Genomic DNA, 21928 nt, shown 5'->3' on the forward strand with positions numbered 1-21928 from the left:
ACTTTTTTAATGCATATGCTTTATATTTATATATGTAAGTGTTATTAAAAAGTTGTTTTATATTTTATTTATCCCTCTAAAAATATGATTATTTTAGCCCAGGTATCTGTACATTTTTTTTATTGTCAATTTATGTTTGAAGTAGTATATTGTATTTTTAGCAGCTTCAATAGGTATAATTAATTCTTTTGTTTTAATATTTTAACAGGAGACTGGTTTTTAATGGTTATTATTATTTGAAAAGTTAGGTTTTACGGGTTTGAGTATTATTATTCTTAATTAAGAATAAATATTTCAGACAAAATAAATTTTATTACTATTATAGTAGAATCAGGTTAAAATTTCAATATCTAATGAAACGTTTAAGATGTCCATTTTTCACTTAGAGGTCCCTCTAGGACCGAGCATGCAAGCTTTTCCGGAGTGGGCCTCTCCGGGGAGATGGAGAAGTAGTCCCCGGGCAAACTTGCATGCATCAAACACACCTGCTTGACCATTGACATAGGTCCCAGGATCGAAGGTTATATAGCCAATTTAAGTTAGATTTAAGTCTTTGGGTTGGGTTGCCTATTCTTTTAGTACGGATTCTCTAGATGCTAGTGCATGGTACAGCCACAAGTAACGATTAATTAACGAGTCTAAAGCGCTTTAATACTAAGTCTCAAAACAAAAGTTGCTCAAAGATATTTCTATGATTTATAATTTACAGGTACCTACACAGGCACATTATAAAGGAAAGTGTCGCTTTTTAATTAATCAATGTATTATATAAACCATTCATATAAAGAAGTAAGCTTTTTTGTCTTTAGCGATGGATCTCGCAGCAAGTGCTGAATCGATATGGTCCTCCATAACAGCGAAGTATTTAATTATCTTGGGGAAGGGTATAAAGACAAATCGCCCCAAGTATTTTTACACAAAACTTTAAAATCCATTTTTTTTCAGATTAAATAAAAACATATATGAAAAATAGCTTATTAAACACATAACCAATTTTAAAATGCTTGAACCGGGAGACCCGGATTTTGCCGCTTTTGGCGGTAAAAATGGCGGCAATGGCGTTCATGACGAGGTTGAGGACGAGTTGGATGCCTTTAACGATGAAACATTTGGCGGTGGGGCGGATGAATGGGTGGAAGAGGCCCATGAAGAGCTAGCTCAATTGACAGAAGAGGTAGGTATCAAGTATACTAGAAGCGTTGCATTTATAGATCCATTGCTAGTTTTCTTATTTTTTTCACTTTGACAAAAGAACATATTTAAAAATAAATTACCGTTCTTTTTGACAACTTGAGCTTATTAACACTAATAGGTATTGACTTTTGACGACATTTCATTGGTTTAAAATTGTAATTATTTTTCTAAAACTCAGAAAATTTCATGTACTTATAGTTAACAGAATGTTACAGAAACACAGTTTATTGACTACCTAACTTAACATGGTCCTAATTGCTGTTCTTAATATCGTTTGTACATATCGCCCTTTAAATAACTATGTAGGTAAAATATAATATTTGTTATTTGGTAATTTAATTGAATAATAGAAGATATGAAATATTACTTATCTAATATAAATATTAATATTTAGGAACGCAACGCATTGAAAGCTTCCAACGACTTCTTTGAGTTTGGTTCCGACGATGAAGGTTGTGCTCTTGAGGCAGGAGATCCTTCTGATGACCTAGGTACAAATGCAGCAATATAGATGATACTCATTACATTTTAATAAAACAAGGATGACAACTTTACATCCATATAAGTGAAGGTCTAAAAATCATGATGGACAAAGTGAGTTAAAGAACTGAGTTACTGGGTATTGATTGAACAAGAATGCAAGCGTATATCAGATAGTATCTTTGTATAATTTAGAGCTTTTCCTTGAAAGTGCATAGCGAGCAAAGAACCCCTCCCCCCATATGTTTTCAAAAAATTATAAATATAGGGGCGGTTTAAATATTTGAGTTTATGTGGAATATTTTACCTAATAAAAATTCATTTAACAGGCGGCGGACACGATTCTGGAAGCCTGGACGCGGCTGCAGATCAGCTGCTCGGTGCTCTGAAACCCAAAATTGTTGCCAGCAATAATAATATTGATAATGGAGACACCAACTCCATGCTGAAGCAGCAGTTTCAAAAGTTGAATCTTGGTCAGGTAAAAAATATAATCCTCACACAGAGAAATTGATTTAGAATACGTGGCTATTGTGACCTGGGACTTTTATAGTAAATTTAGGTCTCTATAATTGTCCTCAGATATTGGTCATTACGCGGGGTTAAAGTCATAAAGGCCCCTATGCAAGGGGGGGGGGGGGTGGAGTCTCGGGTTATGCGAGATAATCTCTAAATAGCCACATAGTTATTCTTTATCCATTCTTAAAAGAGTTACCTAGGGTATTTGTGTGTGTCTGTTTTCACACATAAGATCTTTATTTGATGTACTTATGTGGTTCTCTTAAAGCCTCTTACAGGTCTTGGCTGATAATATTAAACATCAATACAAGTCTATCATTAAAATGTGTCTTATTCTGCTCTTAGATACCTTTTTTTTTCGAAATCTAACACATACTACATAGTTTACTTTTGTCATAAAAGAAGGATTTTTGTGACTGTCTATTGAACTGCTAGAATTATTATGCTTGTTGAATTTGCTATTATTTATTTTTAAAAAAAGTTCCCATTTTTTACTTGCAGATCGAAATTTTGAAGAAGCAAAATGTATTAACTAACTGGATTATTTTCAAATGGAAACGAAATTATTATATTTTCATATCTGTAGGTGGTAGCCCCGTTAACCATCGAGACCAACGAGCCCGACTTGGGTCAACATCAGGCCACACACCCCCAACAGATTGTCTATGGGGGGCATCATCATCAAGGCAAGGGTTATATGGATATGTCACTAATATTTTGACTGAAAGAGAAATACTATAAAAAAAAATAAGTGTATTTATCATTATTAAGACAAAGGATTCTGTGTTTATTTGTTTAATACCTAATGTTTTTCTTTTCTATTTTTGTAATACTAGCGGCTGTATCCCTAGCATCTAGAGGCTTTGAAAGTAATCTAAATCATACTGAAATTCAAATATGCATTCAAAAGTTATTTAAATCATACTGAAATATGCATTCAAAAGTTAGACACGTTTACACAGTAAAGGGTTTATAATTAAACAATTTTTTGGATCATGGAAAGAAAGAGAAGTTGCGGGTTTCGTCGTGTTTTCAAAGTAGCTTTTCGCTTATTTCCACCACTTGTGGGTGGATCAGTAACAGTTATTTATTCTAACCTAAAATAACCTATCAAAAGCTACTGTCAAAAAAGACGAAACCCACATTTTCGTTTTCTTTCTATGCTCCTATTGTTTTCCATTGGATTATCCATAAATCTTTGTTGTAAAGGAGCCCCAGTGCACATAATTCCACAGCCACAACATTTTCAACTTCCCCATCAACAACAGGAATCAATCTTTACATTTTATTTTTATTCATAGAGTAGCTGCGGTACTGCAATTTTTCCTACACGCCCCTAGAGTTCACGAGAGGCTCTTGAGTTAAGAAGGGTAAGTCAACCCTTCACCTTCCATTTTAGTTTTAAAAGGAAAGTAGAATTTTTAATTAAGATTGATAAAACTATAGTTATACAACCTGATGCCACCTGGGCACTTCCAGCAGCTGCCTGGTGGCCTACCTGGAGGTCTGCAGGGTGTTATTCCATCTCAACCTCAACCTGCTCCACTTCAAGATCCTGCCATTATGTCTTTTAGCAAGGTATACCTAATCCAATTTATATAAATAAAAGAATATGATAAAAATCACAGAGTGTCTTGTACTTTCGTAATTTTAAAATAGATTATTTTTATGAATGATGTTAGATTTATTAATTGGGGGCATAAAATCTTATTTGTTGGTTCGGTAACTTGAAGTGTCTTAACGTTTAAACCAATAATTTGAATTTATCTCAGGGCTAATTTTGTTAATCTAGGTTTGTACATCAACTTATTTCCCATTGTCTTACCATATGTTTTTAAAACAAACCTACATCAAAGGAACGAGTTTTAAAAAAGTTAAAGTACACATCACTAGACATGTCAGCAACTGCATTTGGAAGTGGAACTGCGAGAAAATAAGCGGTGGTACCTCCACCGCTGCCGCCAAAATCCACAGTTAGAATCACCTATAACCGTCAACACCTCAAACCGCCCAAAATAATGTTATTTATTTTGTTCTTGTGCAGATACCTGTGATTGGTCCGTTTCCTGGCGGCCTGCCCGGTCATCCTGGTGGCCACCCATCTGGTCCACCTCACCATCATTCAGCTCCCATGGTGCATCAGATGCCAGGTATAACAACTGTTGTTGTTGAGAAACAATTGTGGAGGACTTGAATTTTCTTAGTATAAGCTCCGTTTCCTTTTTGTGATCGAATTAAATATCAAACCCTATGTCTATCTTAACCAAATCTGCTTTGTGCATAAAAGATTTCATTATTCTTTAAATCAACCTAATAGGCGCAGCCTAACATGAAAGGTCTAGAGGAGTTTCAGTTATCTATATCTTTGTCAGGCATGTGAAATTTAAAGTAGTGGAAATATGTATGGCCCATAAACAGGTCCAACTATTTTATTTTCATGCACTTTCATGCAACGGTCGTCATAGTAAACTTGGTTGTATTTTTTTTTAAGTATTACATAACCTTACATAATATTTCTAGCTTTTGGTCAGTCAGAGACTTTCCTTCGTACTCCTTGGCTGTTGGACCTAACATTAAAAGCAGTCTTTCTTTTTCCACATATACAAGTATCTCTGCATTTTTATAGGTCAAGCCCCAGGTCATCTCGGTCAGAACTTTATGGGTGGAGCTCCTCAACACCAGCACCATCAACAACCACCTCCCACTGTCATGGGATTCAAAACAATGCAGGTATGAACAAAAATGCCTTTAGAGTTATTCAAAGAAATGTAGCTTTTTATTGACAGTAAATCATTCTACAACTTTTATAATTATTAACTTCTGCATTAGATTGATTTTAAAATTTTATTCTAGGATATAGAGAATGAAATGTTGTTTGGATCAGGTTCTGGACATCAACAGGGGAACCATGGAGGACAACATGCTCATAATCAGGTAGATAGATAGATCATAGTTTTTTTGGATAGATAGATACATATATTGTTTGCATCAGGATCTGGACATTAACAGAGTAATCACGGGGAACAACATGCTTAAGAAAATAGATAGATACATGGTATAATTAGACCGATAGAGATACATGGTTTAATTAGACAGATAGATAGATACATGGTTTAGTTAGACCGATAGATAGATACATGGTTTAGTTACAGATAGATAGTGGTTTAAGGCTATTTTCCTTACATTTCCCGCCCTCCAAAAGACTCAAGTTTTATTTAAAATAATATCTTTATTTGTAGGCCCTGAAGCACCAAATGCTGAATAACAGAAATTTGAATTACCCTGGTATGAGAGATAGACAACAACACTCGGTGAGTTTTAATTATTAAAAGCAACGCTGTTTTATATTTTGGTCAGTCCAAACGCCGTCCGTTCGCAACGGATAGCTCTGGTCGTTGATATAGTCTCAGTGATTTTATTATGGACATTAAGATTTTTTTACAGTTATGTACATTGTACATTGTACATTAAAGGGGGGGGGGGGGTTAATGCAACCATCTCGTAATCAGTGATTAAATGGCACTTAGAATTCGAATTTCTATCTAAAATTTTTCATGAGTAATCCTTGGTAGGTCTATTTTCCCTAAATCGAACAAAAAGTTGGAAAAGTAACGGCTGGCGGCTCAGCCGTTTAGCCGTTTTTTGCCTATTTTCAGGGCAAATTCATCATTAATTACGTAGGAATCAACTTTTTAAACATATTTTTGGTTTAATTCATGTTAAGTTGGAAAAGTAACGGCTGGCGGCTCAGCCGTTTAGCCGTTTTTTGCCTATTTTCAGGGCAAATTCATCATTAATTACGTAGGAATCAACTTTTTAAACATATTTTTGGTTTAATTCATGTTAAATGATAGCAATAACCAATTTTTAAATTTCTAGTACCAACAGCTACCAGCTAGAACCGTTTGATAAGGTTTTTGAGTGAGAAAAAGTATTATGTGAAAATAGGTTTCGTGACTTTTTTGCTCTTAAGATAGTAATAAAATGGCAAAACAGCTGAGCCGCCAGCCGTTAGCCGTTACTTTTCCAACTTTTTGTTCGATTTAGGGAAAATAGACCTACCAAGGATTATTCATGCAAAATTTCTGATCGAAATTCGAATTTTAAGTGCCATTTAATCACTGATTACGAGATGGTTGCATTAAACCCCCCCCCCCCCCTTATTTCTGAAAAGTCTGAGCCTTCATTTTAAACATGTGATACCTACTCTATATTTGTTACTGCTCGTTTGTTTGACGGTATGATATATGCAGCTTCTCTTTTATGGATTTTGGAATTCTTGTAATTTGTAAATATTACTATTTACTAGTAGTTAATTAAATTGTAAAAATTCCTTTATTTAATGACCGGTCAATTGAAATAACTACTAATATTATACTGAGAGAGAAACCAATAGCAGAACAACCATGACCGTAATTATCATGGCGGTCACAGGCATAATGACCGATCAACTAACTAATAGTATTATAGGAAGACAGAAACCAACAGCAAAACATCCGTGTCCGTAATTTTCATGGCGGTCACGGGCATAATGACCGGTCAAATAAATGCTAATATTATAGGGAGAGGGAAACCAACAACAGAACAGCCATGACCGTAATTATTATAGCGGTCAAGGGCATAATGACCGATCAAATAACTGCTAATATTATAGGGAGAGAGAAACCAACAACAGAACAACCATGATCGTAATTATCATGGCGGTCACGGGCATAATGACCGATCAAATAATTACCAGTATCACAATCAACAACAGGAAAGATAATCTTAATAAAAACAGAGATAGAGGGGAAACTGGGCTTTTTATTCACTGGACCCCAAATTTTACTTTCTCAATCGTTGGCCTAACAACTTTGGGGACTTTTGTGAATTATTATTGGTCCGTTCATTCAGTTAAGTGTTGAAACCTTTCAACAAACAATTTTTATCTACTGAAGGGGTAATTTTGTGTATCATAATTGTGGGATATACATCAATTTATCGGCCATTGTGTTTTCCATTTAGATCCCTGAAATCTAATTCTGATTATCTCTGTGGCCAGGGAGATCGTAACTACCACGGCCATGGTGGTGGTGGCGGGGATCATCACAGAAATTTTCATGGAGGATACAACCAGCAACAAAATAATCGTGCAAACAACAGAGATCAGATGATGGATATGCGCAACAACAGACAGCATCAGGTACAAAAATAGTCTGAAACTATCCTAAGGCTTGAATGTAAAAATAAAATATCCCGAGACATATTTAGGTGCTTCCTAAACGGTTCATTGGTTTACGAGATCTTAACGGACAAACAAAATAACCGTGTTATTTGCTTTCTGTACGAATGTCTATCATAAACTTGTTGAATTGAGAGGTAGCTTTTTAAACACCAAAATTTTGACGATTCAAAATTATTATATTGAATATTGATGATATGTTTAAAGGAGTGATTTCTAGACCAAGTTCAAGATATTAATATGAAATGTGTTATCGCCCCCACCTCCTTTAAAAATTACCAATTCTTATACTAAAGTAACAGGATGTTTGTCTGTTTGTATGTCTGTTTGTGTGTACCAAAGGATCTCGCTAACTTCTGAACCGATCGGGCTCTCTTTTACAGGGTGGCTTCTTATAGGTCCCGGGAAGGTTTATAACTATTTTCTTGGGGTGTGGGACACCCCCCCCCCTGAAAAATCTAAAATAAGAAATTTTGTAATCAAATTCGACTCCCCCCTCATCAAGTGCTCCTAGAGGCCCATAGGGGCGTAGCCGCCAGTAATCAATAAAGTTATAGTCCATTCCCTTCTTTTGTTTAAATATAGATGAATTATTAATTATGGACCATTAGGAGCACAGTTTAGGAACATTCCTACAATAATATTATATATGGAAATCTTTTCTTGGGAAAATTGTTGAATCATCTGATTGGCCACATATGGTGATAATAAAATTCTATCATATTAAAGCAAAGCTGATATAATTTAAATAATATTTAGAATGATGATAATGAGATGAGATACAATAACCAGAGGAAAATGCGGGAGGATGGTGACCATCATCAGCATGATAACAATCATGGATACAATAGGCATTTATTCAATCAGAAAAATCCTTCCATTTCTCCAGGGTGGGATTGGAATTGATTCTAAATTACACTGCTTACTTTTAGTACCCAAAGTTAAACTATTTTGGTTCAAAAACTATGGTTACTCTTATTGGTTATTTCTAAACTAGTGTTGTCCAAATTTTTCAAGCTAGTTTTACTTTATAGTCCAGTGTCGTACCCCTTAAAATTCCCTTTTTTTCACCCTTTTTTTGTACCTATTTATTTTTAAAGGTTTTACGATTGTGTTGAAAAAAAGATTGCTCTTCTAAAATTGAGTTTGTCATAAATCATGTTATTAAATTAGTTGTATACTTTGTTAAAATAGGGTCAAGGTTACAGGTATCCAATGCTACTATAGAAGTAATTTCAAAAATTATTTTCCTCATAATTTTTTATTTTTCTAACCTAGCTCCATTCATTTTAAAAATGCGAAACTTTTGTTTATAATCATTATATTTTTTTTAATTATATCTTTAAAATTGTAAAATTCAAATGAATAAATGTTGTTTGACTAGAAATCAGAATCAATATTCCAACAATCAGAACAACAAGGACGACAATGATGATAATAACTGGAGATGGAATGAGGTAATAGCAAGGATCTAAAGGGATAAGACAATGGCCGTTAAATTCATTATAGTTCCATCAGCATATCGGGGCTAAAAAAACTGGTTTTAATGTTAAAATTTTACATTTTATACCCGCGGAAAGCTGTTTATAATAACTACTATATACTTTTAACTTTAGGTTAGAAACCGGAACCGCGACAGTGCCACGCGCAAAGATTTGATGCCTGGCCACGTGCACACACTCGGCATATTGCGGCATTCGCGCGCGCGTCACCACCACGCAGAAATAGACCCGGAGGATGACTGTTTGGGGGCCACTGACACTGCCCCGCTTATTAACCCTACAGGTAGGATTTGCCAATGTTGATACTTTATCTAAATGTCACAAGAAATTCGCTTTCACTTCCACCAATATTTACTGAAGTTTTGAAGGCAATATTGATAAAAAGTTTTAATAAGGAATACATAAACCTACACCTTTTTCGCTGACTTAAAAAATTTGAGTACCTTAATTAAGTTTTGATAGAATAGTACAAAAGTTCAGTGTCCATTAATTTCATTGTACTGAAAGGGTTAATTTATTATCATCATTGGGGATATAAAAAAATCGACAATCGTCTTTTCCATGAATATCCTTGGATATTTAAACGTATAAAGAGTAATATAATACTCTAGTACCTATGTATTACTCAAGGTGATCCGCGCTTGGATGCGCGCCTGCTAGAGGAACAGGAGGAACTTGCCAGCAGAGCTAGATGGTTTAATGATACAGGTTTCATAGTTTTTATTATTGGAGCAAATTTTGTAAGATCTCAAACAATTTTCGCTAGCATTTATTTGAGTTTAAAATCTGTAATTAAAATAGCTTAAAACCATAACATGACATATGTAAACTTGTAAAGCTTACTTAAAATAGAGAACCGAATCAGTTTATTTGTTAGTTATTAAGATCTTAAGCTTAAGACAAAAGACCTACTTCTTTATAATATTATAAAAGATAAAAGATAATTAATATGTCAATTTCAATATGTACCTAATAAGATTAAATCAAAGTTACCTAAAGAAAAAAAGTAGGTACTAATACAAATATTTTTGCAAAGATAGATAGATAAACAGATTAATATCAAAATAGATCATGTATACTCTGATTAGATAGATAGATAGATAGACAACTAGATACCTAGATAGACGAAGAAATATGTACAGATAGAAACAAGATAGGTACCTAATGAATATATTTATATTTAGAAGACGAATATGCTGGTCTTATGTCAGCCAGAGATAAACAGTTTATAACCAATATTCAGCTTAACCAGGAATATTTTTATAATCAAGACTTTAATTTAGAATTATATGAATTAGAATTACAATACTTATATGAGGTACCTAACTTCCAAATTATTTATCAACGGCTACGCCCCCTATAGGCCTCTTGGGACACTTGAGATGGGGCGGGAAAGTTGAAAATTAAAGTAAAAAAATTTTGGTTGGTAATTTTTTCTAGGGGTGATTTCTCATGGGTGGGCGGTAGTACCCTCTGTAGAAATAGTTATAAACCTTTTCAAATATGAGCCAGAAGACCAATGAGAAGCTACAATATAAATTAAAACCATATTGGTTAAGCAGTTAGAACCAAAGTTATAAGCCAACCAATACATTTACAATTTTATGTCTGTTAGATACCAACCTAGCTACCTATTAAAAAGTCTTGCTTATTTAAATTATTTAGTTAAAATGTGATAACCCTTATGTGGATGATTATTACTACACAATGTTTATTGCCAAGTAAGTAAATTTCAATTTAAGCTTAAGGGGAGTATGCACGAACAATAGCAAGTCATGTGACAAGAAGATGGCAGTGATAATTTATTTAATTTCATAAATTTTCATAACAATATTATCTTTCCTCAAAAATTGTACCTATTGAAAATAAAATTCCTCATTCTGAATATTCATGGATGTCTTATGAATGGATTTAGAATATTTGGATATGGGCATTTTTATCGGCAAAAAGATTGCTAATATAATACTCAGTTATTGGTCAATACTTTCTTTCATGCTCAGGATTTGAGGGTAAAGTCATATGGGGGACCCCCAGCTGGGAGAAACATTTTATCTCCTAAGCTAGGGGGTACCTGGCAGCACCTAATAAACATTATTATTATTATTCTTAACTAAACTATTTTTTTATGATCTAGGAAGCAGAAACTGGACGAATCTGAGAGGACTGGACAAATGTTGTTGTCAGAGAATCCTGAACACGAATCCAACTACACTCCAATGCAGTTTGAAAACTCTTTAGGAAAATTACAGGTGCGAGATTTTGTACGTGTCCTGTGGCCTAAAAGCTATTTAAATTCATCACTGAAACCAAATGTTATCTATAAAAAGGGTCTTCCCTATACTACGTCCGCAGTCGCACGTTAGGTACTAAAGCGTAGCAAAGCTAAAATCGTTACCAGAAGACCATTTAAAAACATGTTGAAAGATATTGATGAAACTTACACAATTTAATCATTTTCATTTTAAAAAAAAATATGATTAAATCCTATTCATTAGCCTTCAATTTGGTGTTTTGAGTCATCTTAGTTAAAATCAGAGGCGTGCAGAAGGGAGGTGTATCCAACCGGGCCCTGGCAAAAGTAAGGGGGGTGGATATACCACCCTAGGTGTCCACCTTTCTACGTCCCCTGGTCCCTAATACAGCCAAGAGGGTGTCAGGATAAAAAATTATTTTATTTTAGGCCGTATCTGTGAAAGCCCCTCGTCAGATAATTGATCTTCCCGTGGTGAAACAAGAACAAATAGATTCAGAACCTTTGGACAGCGGAGCCAAGGGATCCCCAAATCCAAGCAAAAATAAAAGGAACTTATTTCATTTACACTATAGTTGTTCCCTAAGAAGTTATGGGATTAAGTTTCTACTCTTATTTACTTCTTTTATGATATGGAGGGAGAAAATTTTTTCAAACTTGAATCTTTTTTTTATTTTAATTAGGTATAATTTCAAAGAAACAAAATGCATAAGGGAAAGGGCAGGTGTGACACTAATAGTAACCAAAACTAATAGTCAAAGCTACTTAACTAAAAAATAGTTGCAGCACGTCTTTTCTTGCCAAATCAGGCAAGTTGAAATCTTCTGAAACGTTTTTTTTCTTCATAAAGTTTCTTATATTTTTATTTGACACTTATGTTTATTTTCGGTCCTACCCCAAACGTAGGAGTCCCAAACGTCGGAGTGGACAAACGCAGGAGTCCCAAACGTCGGAGTGGACAAACATAGGAGTGGGAATAACGTCGGAGTGGACAAACGTCGGAGTGGACATTGCTTAAGTAAAACGCAGAAGTCTCCGCTATTTTAATAAGATGACAATTTTGAAATTTTTATATCCCTTTCTACAAAAAAAATGGTTATGGCCGCAGCGCTCGGCCCCCTGGCCTATAACCTAACCTAACCTAACTAAGAAAAATAAGGGAACCGAGGGAGGGGGGGTTGTATAAAAAAATTAAAAATTGAAAAAAAATTAAAAATTGAAAAAAAAATTAAAATTGTAAAAAAAATTCAAAATTGAATCAAAATTGAAAAAAAAATTCAAAATTGAAAAAAAATATTTTGGGACTCCTGCGTTTGTCCACTCCGATGTTTTTCCACTCCTACGTTTGGGACTCCTACGTTTGTCGTGGAACCTTATTTTCAATATTCAAAAAGCATATCAAACAAAACATATTTAAAAGTGTCAAGTGCAAATATAAGGAAATTTTGTTGATAAGAACATGTTTGTCTCAAATTTTTCAAAAATTGTTTAATTTGACGAGAAAAGAGGAAAAAAATTCATCGGAAAACGGCGATTTTCATTTCTAGTAGCGGTTCCGCCGCCGTTTCTTCACAGTTCCACATTTCCCCTTTTTAAAACAACTGCCATGCCGAATTTCAGTGCTGTAACTCTTGTTTTATTTGTGTTCCTTCCTTTTTAAAAATGTGTCACATCTGCCCCCCTCACATTAAAGTTGATAATATAATATCCAGTATGCCTTCAAAACCGCTTAATATACGTTGATTGGAAGCGGTTCAGAGCTATACTAAGTATCTTGTACCTTATTCGACAATTTTCTACAAATAAGAAAAAAAATCATCGTTCTAATCTAATACCAGTTTTGTAGTCTTTGGCCTCCTCTCGGGGTGATAAAAGACTAAACTAAATGTAATAATAATGTTAAAGCAGAGGTGATGACTACAAGAGCACTCTGCTACAATTAGAACGGGTCTACACAATTTTGTTGGATGTAGAATCCACAAAATTAAAACTGTCTGCCATACCAACTGGTGTACCATTAAGAGAACAGGTACAATCCAGGGATCTAAAGGGATAAGACAATTGATGATAAATTGATGTACATCCCCAATGATAATACACAAAATTATTACTTCTATAATTTACTCTTAGTGGTTAAAATGTTTGAACACTCAACTCAATGATCTAACCAATAAAAATTCACTTAAGTACCCAAAGATGTTAAGCCAACGAATAAGAAAACGTTATCCTAAAACTTTGGGAACAATTTTAATAAACATCCCATTGTTTCCTCTCCCTCTGGGTACTATCTACCTTTTTGTTCATTTACTTAAAAATTGCTAAAAATGCAAAATATTTTGATTATTGACTCATTTTTTATTAACTCAGACATAAGAAAATTGTGAAGTTATTAATCGAAATATTCAGAGGTGAATTCTTAAAACGGGATTAAAGTATCGGTCTTTTGTCTTTACATGAAGAAACAGTTAGTTATCCTTTTCACTTCACACAGGTGTAATATTTTTATTTAGGTGACAATGGAATTGACAAGGAACGTTCAGTCATTAGCAGCTAATCTTTCCAAGCATGGGCTTATTCCTCTTTACCTCCAGGTTAGATAGATAGATAGATCACGGAATCACCGGCTAATGGGGGTTGGTAGGTGGTTGAGAAATATGGAGGGGGGTGATGGAGAATGAAAAGTGTACTGAAATCAAAACACAAGCTGATACTACTATACTTTTTAAAAAAATTTCATCGGATCAAAACACCAAATACATGGAAATATATTTGAAAAAAATTATTAGCACAAAGCTACTTGTCCTCTTATCTACATACATAAAAATCCCTTAGAATGATGGAAAATTTAATTTCAAGTAGGGGGGCAAAATGAACCTTATACAGAAGATAATATAATCTGATAGATATGATAGATCGACAGATAGTTAGGATGTAGATAGTTAGTTATGTAATCAGACAATCATGCCACGAATAGACAAATGTATCGAAAACATGAAGATTGAGATGGGTGGTTTCTTTCATATTGCATCTGGACCACAAATAGACTTATCAAAGTATCGTATTTTTTGTTTTTACTGGTAATATTTATATACAATATACATACATCATGAAAAATCTATGCTCTACATAATAACTTTTATAAATTTTCATTTTAGATCCGTAAGGGAAGAGAACTTGTTGGAAGAGCTCTCAAACATTTACCCTCGGCCATGGTCGCTAGAATCTCTCAGGTATACATAGATAGATAGATAGACAGACAGACAGACAGACAGACAGACAGACAGAAAGACAGAACACTTAAACATTTACCCTCAGCTATGGTCGCTAGAATCTCTCAGGTATACACAGATAAAAAGATAGATAGATAGATAGATAGATAGATAGATAGATAGATAGATAGACAGACAGACACACACACACAGACAGAACACTCAAACAGTTACCCTCGGCCATGATCGCCAGAATCTCTCAGGTATAGATAGATAGACAGACCACTCAAACATTTAACCTCTTCCCTGGTCGCTAGAATCTCATAGGTGTATGTAGATAGATAGACACACAGATAGACCACTCAAACAACTACCCCCGTAATCCTTTTGAAACGCAAGAAAAAAAATTTTGAAACTACGAGCCATGGGCAAATCTCCTTGTTTCTTTCAGATTAGGTAGATTTACTAAATTTTGGTTTATACCCTTCCCCCCCCCCCACCACCAAAAAAAAAACGCAATATGAATGAATTTTTTATTGTTCAGGAAATGTTGATTCACCTCTGGCTGGTTTGTAAAGATGGTAAATCTGTGGATAGGCTTTGGAATCATCTGTATAGACATTCTCAATCTTCAAGGTATCTATTTTCTATCTTTTTGTTACATATAGTTCGTTCCCCCTCTATTCTTTTACTTTAATGATCCAATAATGCACATTGAGCACCTGGCTAAAGAATACACGCGTTAAGATAGTCTTTTTTTGTGCATACTATAGTGCTGATATTTAACTGTACTTGAGTAAAGGCAGTTCCAGATAAATTGTCTGCCTTCTTTTAATTTAGTGCGAACATAACATTTACATTTCATTTATATATTTATCTATTAATCGCAAATCTATCAAGCTTTATATTATCCTTTAGTCTTGGAAGTCTGGAGGCTGCCGTGAACTGCTGGGTGAAGGGCAAAGACTCCGCACTGAACACCGTCCTGACAAGTTCTATGGGTGTATCTACTGTGCTGGCCACACTCTACAGAGCTACCATTGCTGCTAAAAGAGGTAAATTTGTAACTAATTTATTTTGGAACAAATACTAAAAGAAAAATATCATGTTAGTCTTAAAAGATGTAGTTTCATTAAACTCATTAAAAACTTTTTATTGATCCAGATATTTTCCCCTAAAAGCGTCCTTTTATTTTTTATTCGCCTCTTACATCTAGGCGAAGTTGAAAATAGGAAGAGAAAGAAAATAGCCTGAAACAACTGAAGAAATTAAAATCATGTTCCGAGATCTTAAGCTACAGAAAAAATTACATTCCTACTATGCATTACAGACTTATCAGAGAGAGAGAGGGGAAAATGGGCTGTTTATTACACTAGTCCCCAAATTTTATAATAACCTTTTCTTATTCGTTGCCCTAACAACTTTGGGGACCATAGTGAAGTTTGAAAAGTTGAGTGTTCTAACGTTTCAACCACTAATTTTAATCTACAGAAGGGATAATTTTGTGTATCATCATTGGAGATGTACATCAATTTATCGGCCATTGTCTTATCTCTTTAGATCCCTGGTTAAAACCTTAAGCTATTGACCAAATTTTAATTTCCAGGCCAAGAGAAAATCAATGTTGGTGTATGGAGAGAGTTGATGATGAAGTTGATAAGTTGGCACACAAGTGGGGGTGGTGCGGGCTCCCTTGCCCCTCCCCTCGTCACACCTCAGCCTCTAGATATAGGAATGGAATAATGAAGTATTAATAACTAGAGTCAACGCCCCTAGCATCAAGGGCTCTATATTTGTAGGAATGTGTAAGTGCATAAAAATAACCAAAAACCATACCCAGACTTATTTCCTACAAAATTAAATAGCATAAAACCATGTCAGGGCCTATAAGAAGCTTCACTGTAAAGGAGAACCATGTCGGTTCAGCAGTAAGTGAGATCCTTCGCTATAGACAAAAAATTATAACGCAATTATTCGGTATTATATGTTCAAATATTATGTCAAACCATGACGTTTTTTGCTTCGCTACTTATGGATGATATCATCCTTGTATTATACCTAAACTAAAATGATTTTATTTATTATTCCTTGACTACAGGCTTCCTGCTAACCCTTCCCGACAAACAGCTACATGCTTGGGAAACTATAATGGTAAGATAGATGGATAGATATATAGACAGACAGACAGCCACATGCTTGGGAAACTATAATGGTAAGATAGATGGATAGATATATAGACAGACAGACAGCTACATGCCTGGGAAACTATAATGGTAAGATAGATTAATAGATATATAGACAGACAGACAGCTACATGCCTGGGAAACTATAATTGTAAGATAGATGGATAGATATATAGACAGACAGACAGCTACATGCTTGTGAAACTATAATGGTAAGATAGATGGATAGATATATAGACAGACAGACAGCCACATGCCTGGGAAACTATAATGGTAAGATAGATGGATAGATATATAGACAGACAAACAGCTACATGCTTGTGAAACTATAATGGTAAGATAGATGGATAGATATATAGACAGACAGACAGCTACATGCCTGGGAAACTATAATTGTAAGATAGATGGATAGATATATAGACAGACAAACAGCTACATGCCTGGGAAACTATAATGGTAAGATAGATGGATAGATATATAGACAGACAGACAGCCACATATGTGCACATGCTTGGGAAACTATAATGGTAAGATAGATGGATAGATATATAGACAGACAGACAGCTACATGCCTTGGAAACTATAATGGTAAGATAGATGGATAGATATATAGACAGACAGACAGCTACATGCCTGGGAAACTATAATGGTAAGATAGATGGATAGATATATAGACAGACAAACAGCTACATGCCTGGGAAACTATAATGGTAAGATAGATGGATGGATAGATAGATAGACAGACAGCTACATGCTTGTGTAACTATAATGGTAAGATAGATGGATAGATATATAGACAGACAAACAGCTACATGCTTGTGATACTATAATGGTAAGATAGATGGATAGATATATAGACAGACAGACAGCCACATGCTTGGGAAACTATAATGGTAAGATAGATGGATAGATATATAGACAGGCAGACAGCTACATGCCTGGGAAACTATAATTGTAAGATAGATGGATAGATATATAGACAGACAAACAGCTACATGCTTGGGAAACTATAATGGTAAGATAGATGGATAGATATATAGACAGACAGACAGCTACATGCTTGGGAAACTAATGGTAAGATAGATGGATAGATATATAGACAGACAGACAGCTACATGCCTGGGAAACTATAATGGTAAGATAGATGGATAGATATATAGACAGACAGACAGCCACATATGTGCACATGCTTGGGAAACTATAATGGTAAGATAGATGGATAGATATATAGACAGACAGACAGCTACATGCCTGGGAAACTATAATGGTAAGATAGATGGATAGATATATAGACAGACAAACAGCTACATGCTTGTGAAACTATAATGGTAAGATAGATGGATAGATATATAGACAGACAGACAGCTACATGCTTGTGAAACTATAATGGTAAGATAGATGGATAGATATATAGACAGACAAACAGCCACATGCCTGGGAAACTATAATGGTAAGATAGATGGATAGATATATAGACACACAGACAGCTACATGCTTGGGAAACTATAATGGTAAGATAGATGGATAGATACATAGACAGACAGACAGCCACATGCCTGGGAAACTATAATGGTAAGATAGATGGATAGATATATAGACAGACAGACAGCTACATGCCTGGGAAACTATAATTGTAAGATAGATGGATAGATATATAGACAGACAAACAGCTACATGCTTGGGAAACTATAATGGTAAGATAGATGGATAGATATATAGACAGACAGACAGCTACATGCCTGGGAAACTATAATGGTAAGATAGATGGATAGATATATAGACAGACAGACAGCCACATATGTGCACATGCTTGGGAAACTATAATGGTAAGATAGATGGATAGATATATAGACAGACAGACAGCTACATGCCTGGGAAACTATAATGGTAAGATAGATGGATAGATATATAGACAGACAGACAGCCACATGCTTGGGAAACTATAATGGTAAGATAGATGGATAGATATATAGACAGACAAACAGCTACATGCTTGTGAAACTATAATGGTAAGATAGATGGATAGATATATAGACAGACAGACAGCTACATGCTTGTGAAACTATAATGGTAAGATAGATGGATAGATATATAGACAGACAAACAGCTACATGCTTGGGAAACTATAATTGTAAGATAGATGGATAGATATATAGACAGACAGACAGCTACATGCCTGGGAAACTATAATGGTAAGATAGATGGATGGATAGATACATAGACAGACAGACAGCTACATGCTTGGGAAACTATAATGGTAAGATAGATGGATAGATATATAGACAGACAGACAGCTACATGCCTGGGAAACTATAATGGTAAGATAGATGGATGGATAGATACATAGACAGATAGACAGCTACATGCTTGGGAAACTATAATGGTAAGATAGATGGATAGATATATAGACAGACAGACAGCTACATGCCTGGGAAACTATAATGGTAAGATAGATGGATAGATATATAGACAGACAAACAGCTACATGCTTGGGAAACTATAATGGTAGGATAGATGGATAGATATATAGACAGACAGACAGCTACATGCTTGGGAAACTATAATGGTAAGATAGATTGGATAGATATATAGACAGACAAACAGCTACATGCTTGGGAAACTATAATGGTAAGATAGATGGATAGATAGATTGAAATGGATGGATGGACTGAAATCTATCAAATGGGAACAAATAGATAAAATCCTTAAAGTAACAGAATCTCACTAACCGCTATGGGTATCCTTTACTGTGTAGCTTCTCATTTGTCCTGGGAAGGTTTATAACTGTTTTTGAGGAGGGTACCATCACCCTCATCACCATTTGGCGTAGCCGTTAATAGAAATAATAATTCATATAGATTCATATTTAAAACCTTTTTTTTTATTTCAGACCAGCGTTGGCTTAGAGAAATAACTGAAGTGAATAAATTCATGGATGTTAAAATAAACAATGAAAAATCCTCACAAAAGTAAAAAACTATTTTGCCTACATACAATATTATATATTCGAGAGACAAGTTTAGTTATTTATTTTATATGAAAAAGTTATGAAAGTGCCTAAGTTATTTATTTTATAAATTAATAAGTGAAAAATGGAAAATTTGGATTTAAAGAAACAAAAAACTCTACATTAATCTGATTTTAACAAAATATTTGAAGCCTAAAAAAGCGGTTTGAGCTATGAAAATTAAGATTATACTTTCAGAAATTTAAAAACACTTAGTTCTATTTTATTTAGGTAGTTAATTTATCATTTTATTCTATACGTTATTATTATTATTATTATTTGATTATGTTTATATTTTTATTGTTTTTCATAAAAAAATAGCAAATTCTTTTGATTGCAAAAAGAATTTGGCGAAAATTTATTGGTGTATTTCTTTGATGCCAAGTAGACTAAATTAAATTAAATTAGGGATAAAATTTAAGGGGGGGTAGGGGAGGGTTATTGGAAGATTGGGTAATAATAATATCGAGGGTATTTTTTAAAAATCATAGAAAGATAAATCTGAGGTAGGTTTAAAAAAATTGAAAGAGAATTAATAATTTCAATTAACCCTTTGATCATAACGGCATTTAGGAAGCTACATAAGATGTTATTAGTTTCTTGAATATATGTCTAACAGGATGGAGGGTGAGGATTTTAAAGGGATATTTACCCCCCCCCCCCCCCCCCTCCTTGAGATTTAAAACCCCTCATTTTACCCTTTCTAAAAATAAAAGGTAGGTCGTCTTTGATTTCTAGGTGTTTCTATTTGAGTTAGATACTTAAATTACGTGATCCCCTTGAACGTCCTTGCGCCCCCCTCCTCTCTTAACTTTTATTCCTTTCTTTATTTTCAATGTTTTAAATTTTTCTGAAGAAAATAGTCTACTTAAATTATGAAACAAACAAATCCTTATTTAAACTCTGGTGTTTTATTTAGTCTTAATGTTATAATTATGCTATATATGTAATATTATTATAATTTCACAACTTATGTTTTACCGTATTTTCAATTGAAGAAAGAAAGATATTATTCTAAAATATAAAATTAACATTATTGTCTCTAAATGATAAAAAGCTTACTATAATATAAAAATTGTAAGAACTTATTCAGTGATGATGAAATAAAAATAACAATAGTTATATTATTTTATAATTATTAATAGCGAAGCTATTTCAATAATAAGGGTCTGTATGTCAGTAAAATAACCAGGGTTTATTTTTTTCCTTTTCAACTAATGAATTATTTTATGCATTTTTCCACCAATTAAAAAAATTAGTGCCCTAGTCTTTCGGATGGTCCTGGGGATATCCTAAACGATGATATCCAATTAATTGGTCTGTTTGAATATGTAGCACTTTTAAGTTCAACTATTTTTACAACATTTTAAATTTTTTTCTGTCTAAATGTTAGAGATTAATAAGGGGGGGGGGGAGTTTGTACACTTGTAGGAAATGAAAATTCAGTATCAAATTTTGCCCTGGCCGTTTGGGCTTGTTTTTATTGTTATCAACCTAATTCTTTTTGTAAACTCTCTTATATGATTGGGTCTACCTGGAAAACTTTGAAAATTAAATTTTGGGACTTTCCTTCTAGGGGCAAGTGGGGCAAAAGACCCCCCCAAACACTAAAATTTTAAGTTTTGAGCTTATTTTTAAAGATATCTAGCTGATTTTTTAATGGAACCTTTTATTACACCTTTAAATGAGTTGATTAGCCACCCCATATTTAATTTTTGCACTTTACTTCAAGGGGCTTGTTAGCTCAAAACTTTTAAATTTTGTATTTTGGGGGGTTGTTTTACCCCAAAAGCTCCTAGAAGGATAGTGCAAAAATGAAATATCAATAATCAACTCATTTATGTAATAAAAGGTTCCATTAAAAAAATCAGCTCGATATCTTAAAAGATAAGATCAGAACTTAAAATTTGAGTGTTTTTGGGGGTCTTTTGCCCCACTAGCCAGAGCAAAATTTGTTTTTTGAAGTAGTTTTTATGTCTAGACTAAACTTATTATAAGATATGTTTAACACTTTTTGGTTAAACATATCTAGGGGACCATATTCGAAAGGTGAAGTTTGGGTAGAAAATAGCCTAAAACCATTTATGGACCTATGTGAAGCTTCACTAAAATTTATAACTCAATCAGTTCAATAGTTATTAATATCTTAAGCTACATAAAAAAATCCTTATCCTATTATATATAGTAGTAAGCTTTTTTGTCTTTAGCGAAGTATCTCGCTAACCGCTGAACCGATATGGTTCTCCTTTACAGCAAATCTTGTTATAGATCCTGAGATGATTTTAGGCTATTTTATGTTTATAAAAAAAGTTGGGGTATTTTTTAGGCTATTTTTGTGCCCTTCCATATATCCATTCGAATA

General features: G+C 34.0%; 1 protein-coding gene across 1 annotated transcript; it reads left to right on the plus strand.

Annotated features, from left to right (window-relative positions):
- The first annotated feature begins 948 nt into the window (after positions 1–948).
- Positions 949–20688, plus strand: LOC145304678 (uncharacterized). Its single transcript, XM_080146617.1, has 28 exons — positions 949–1174; positions 1589–1685; positions 2004–2155; positions 2780–2879; positions 3403–3459; positions 3638–3771; positions 4238–4343; positions 4820–4923; positions 5047–5127; positions 5433–5504; positions 6848–6946; positions 7232–7375; positions 8174–8265; positions 8799–8871; positions 9031–9199; positions 9547–9624; positions 10101–10166; positions 10580–10637; positions 11051–11165; positions 11597–11716; positions 13074–13196; positions 13678–13758; positions 14323–14397; positions 14921–15012; positions 15295–15431; positions 15983–16106; positions 16473–16527; positions 19450–20688. Exons 1-28 carry the CDS (start codon positions 1001–1003, stop codon positions 19471–19473), a joined length of 2802 nt encoding a protein of 933 aa, XP_080002743.1. The 5' UTR covers positions 949–1000; the 3' UTR covers positions 19474–20688.
- The last annotated feature ends 1240 nt before the right edge of the window (positions 20689–21928 follow it).

The sequence above is a fragment of the Acartia tonsa genome, chromosome 13 (assembly GCF_053477335.1).
Source record: "Acartia tonsa isolate MP-2025a chromosome 13, ASM5347733v1, whole genome shotgun sequence".
NCBI classification, from domain to species: Eukaryota; Metazoa; Arthropoda; class Copepoda; order Calanoida; family Acartiidae; genus Acartia; species Acartia tonsa.

What these genes read in the sequence shown, in the direction of transcription:
- LOC145304678 (XM_080146617.1), top strand. Translation starts at nt 1,001, where the DNA reads ATGCTTGAACCGGGAGACCCGGATTTTGCCGCTTTTGGCGGTAAAAAT. An exon ending in AGATCCTTCTGATGACCTAG is followed by an intron (nt 1,686 to 2,003) that starts GTACAAATGCAG and finishes TTCATTTAACAG; the next exon opens with GCGGCGGACACGATTCTGGA. An exon ending in AAAAGTTGAATCTTGGTCAG is followed by an intron (nt 2,156 to 2,779) that starts GTAAAAAATATA and finishes TCATATCTGTAG; the next exon opens with GTGGTAGCCCCGTTAACCAT.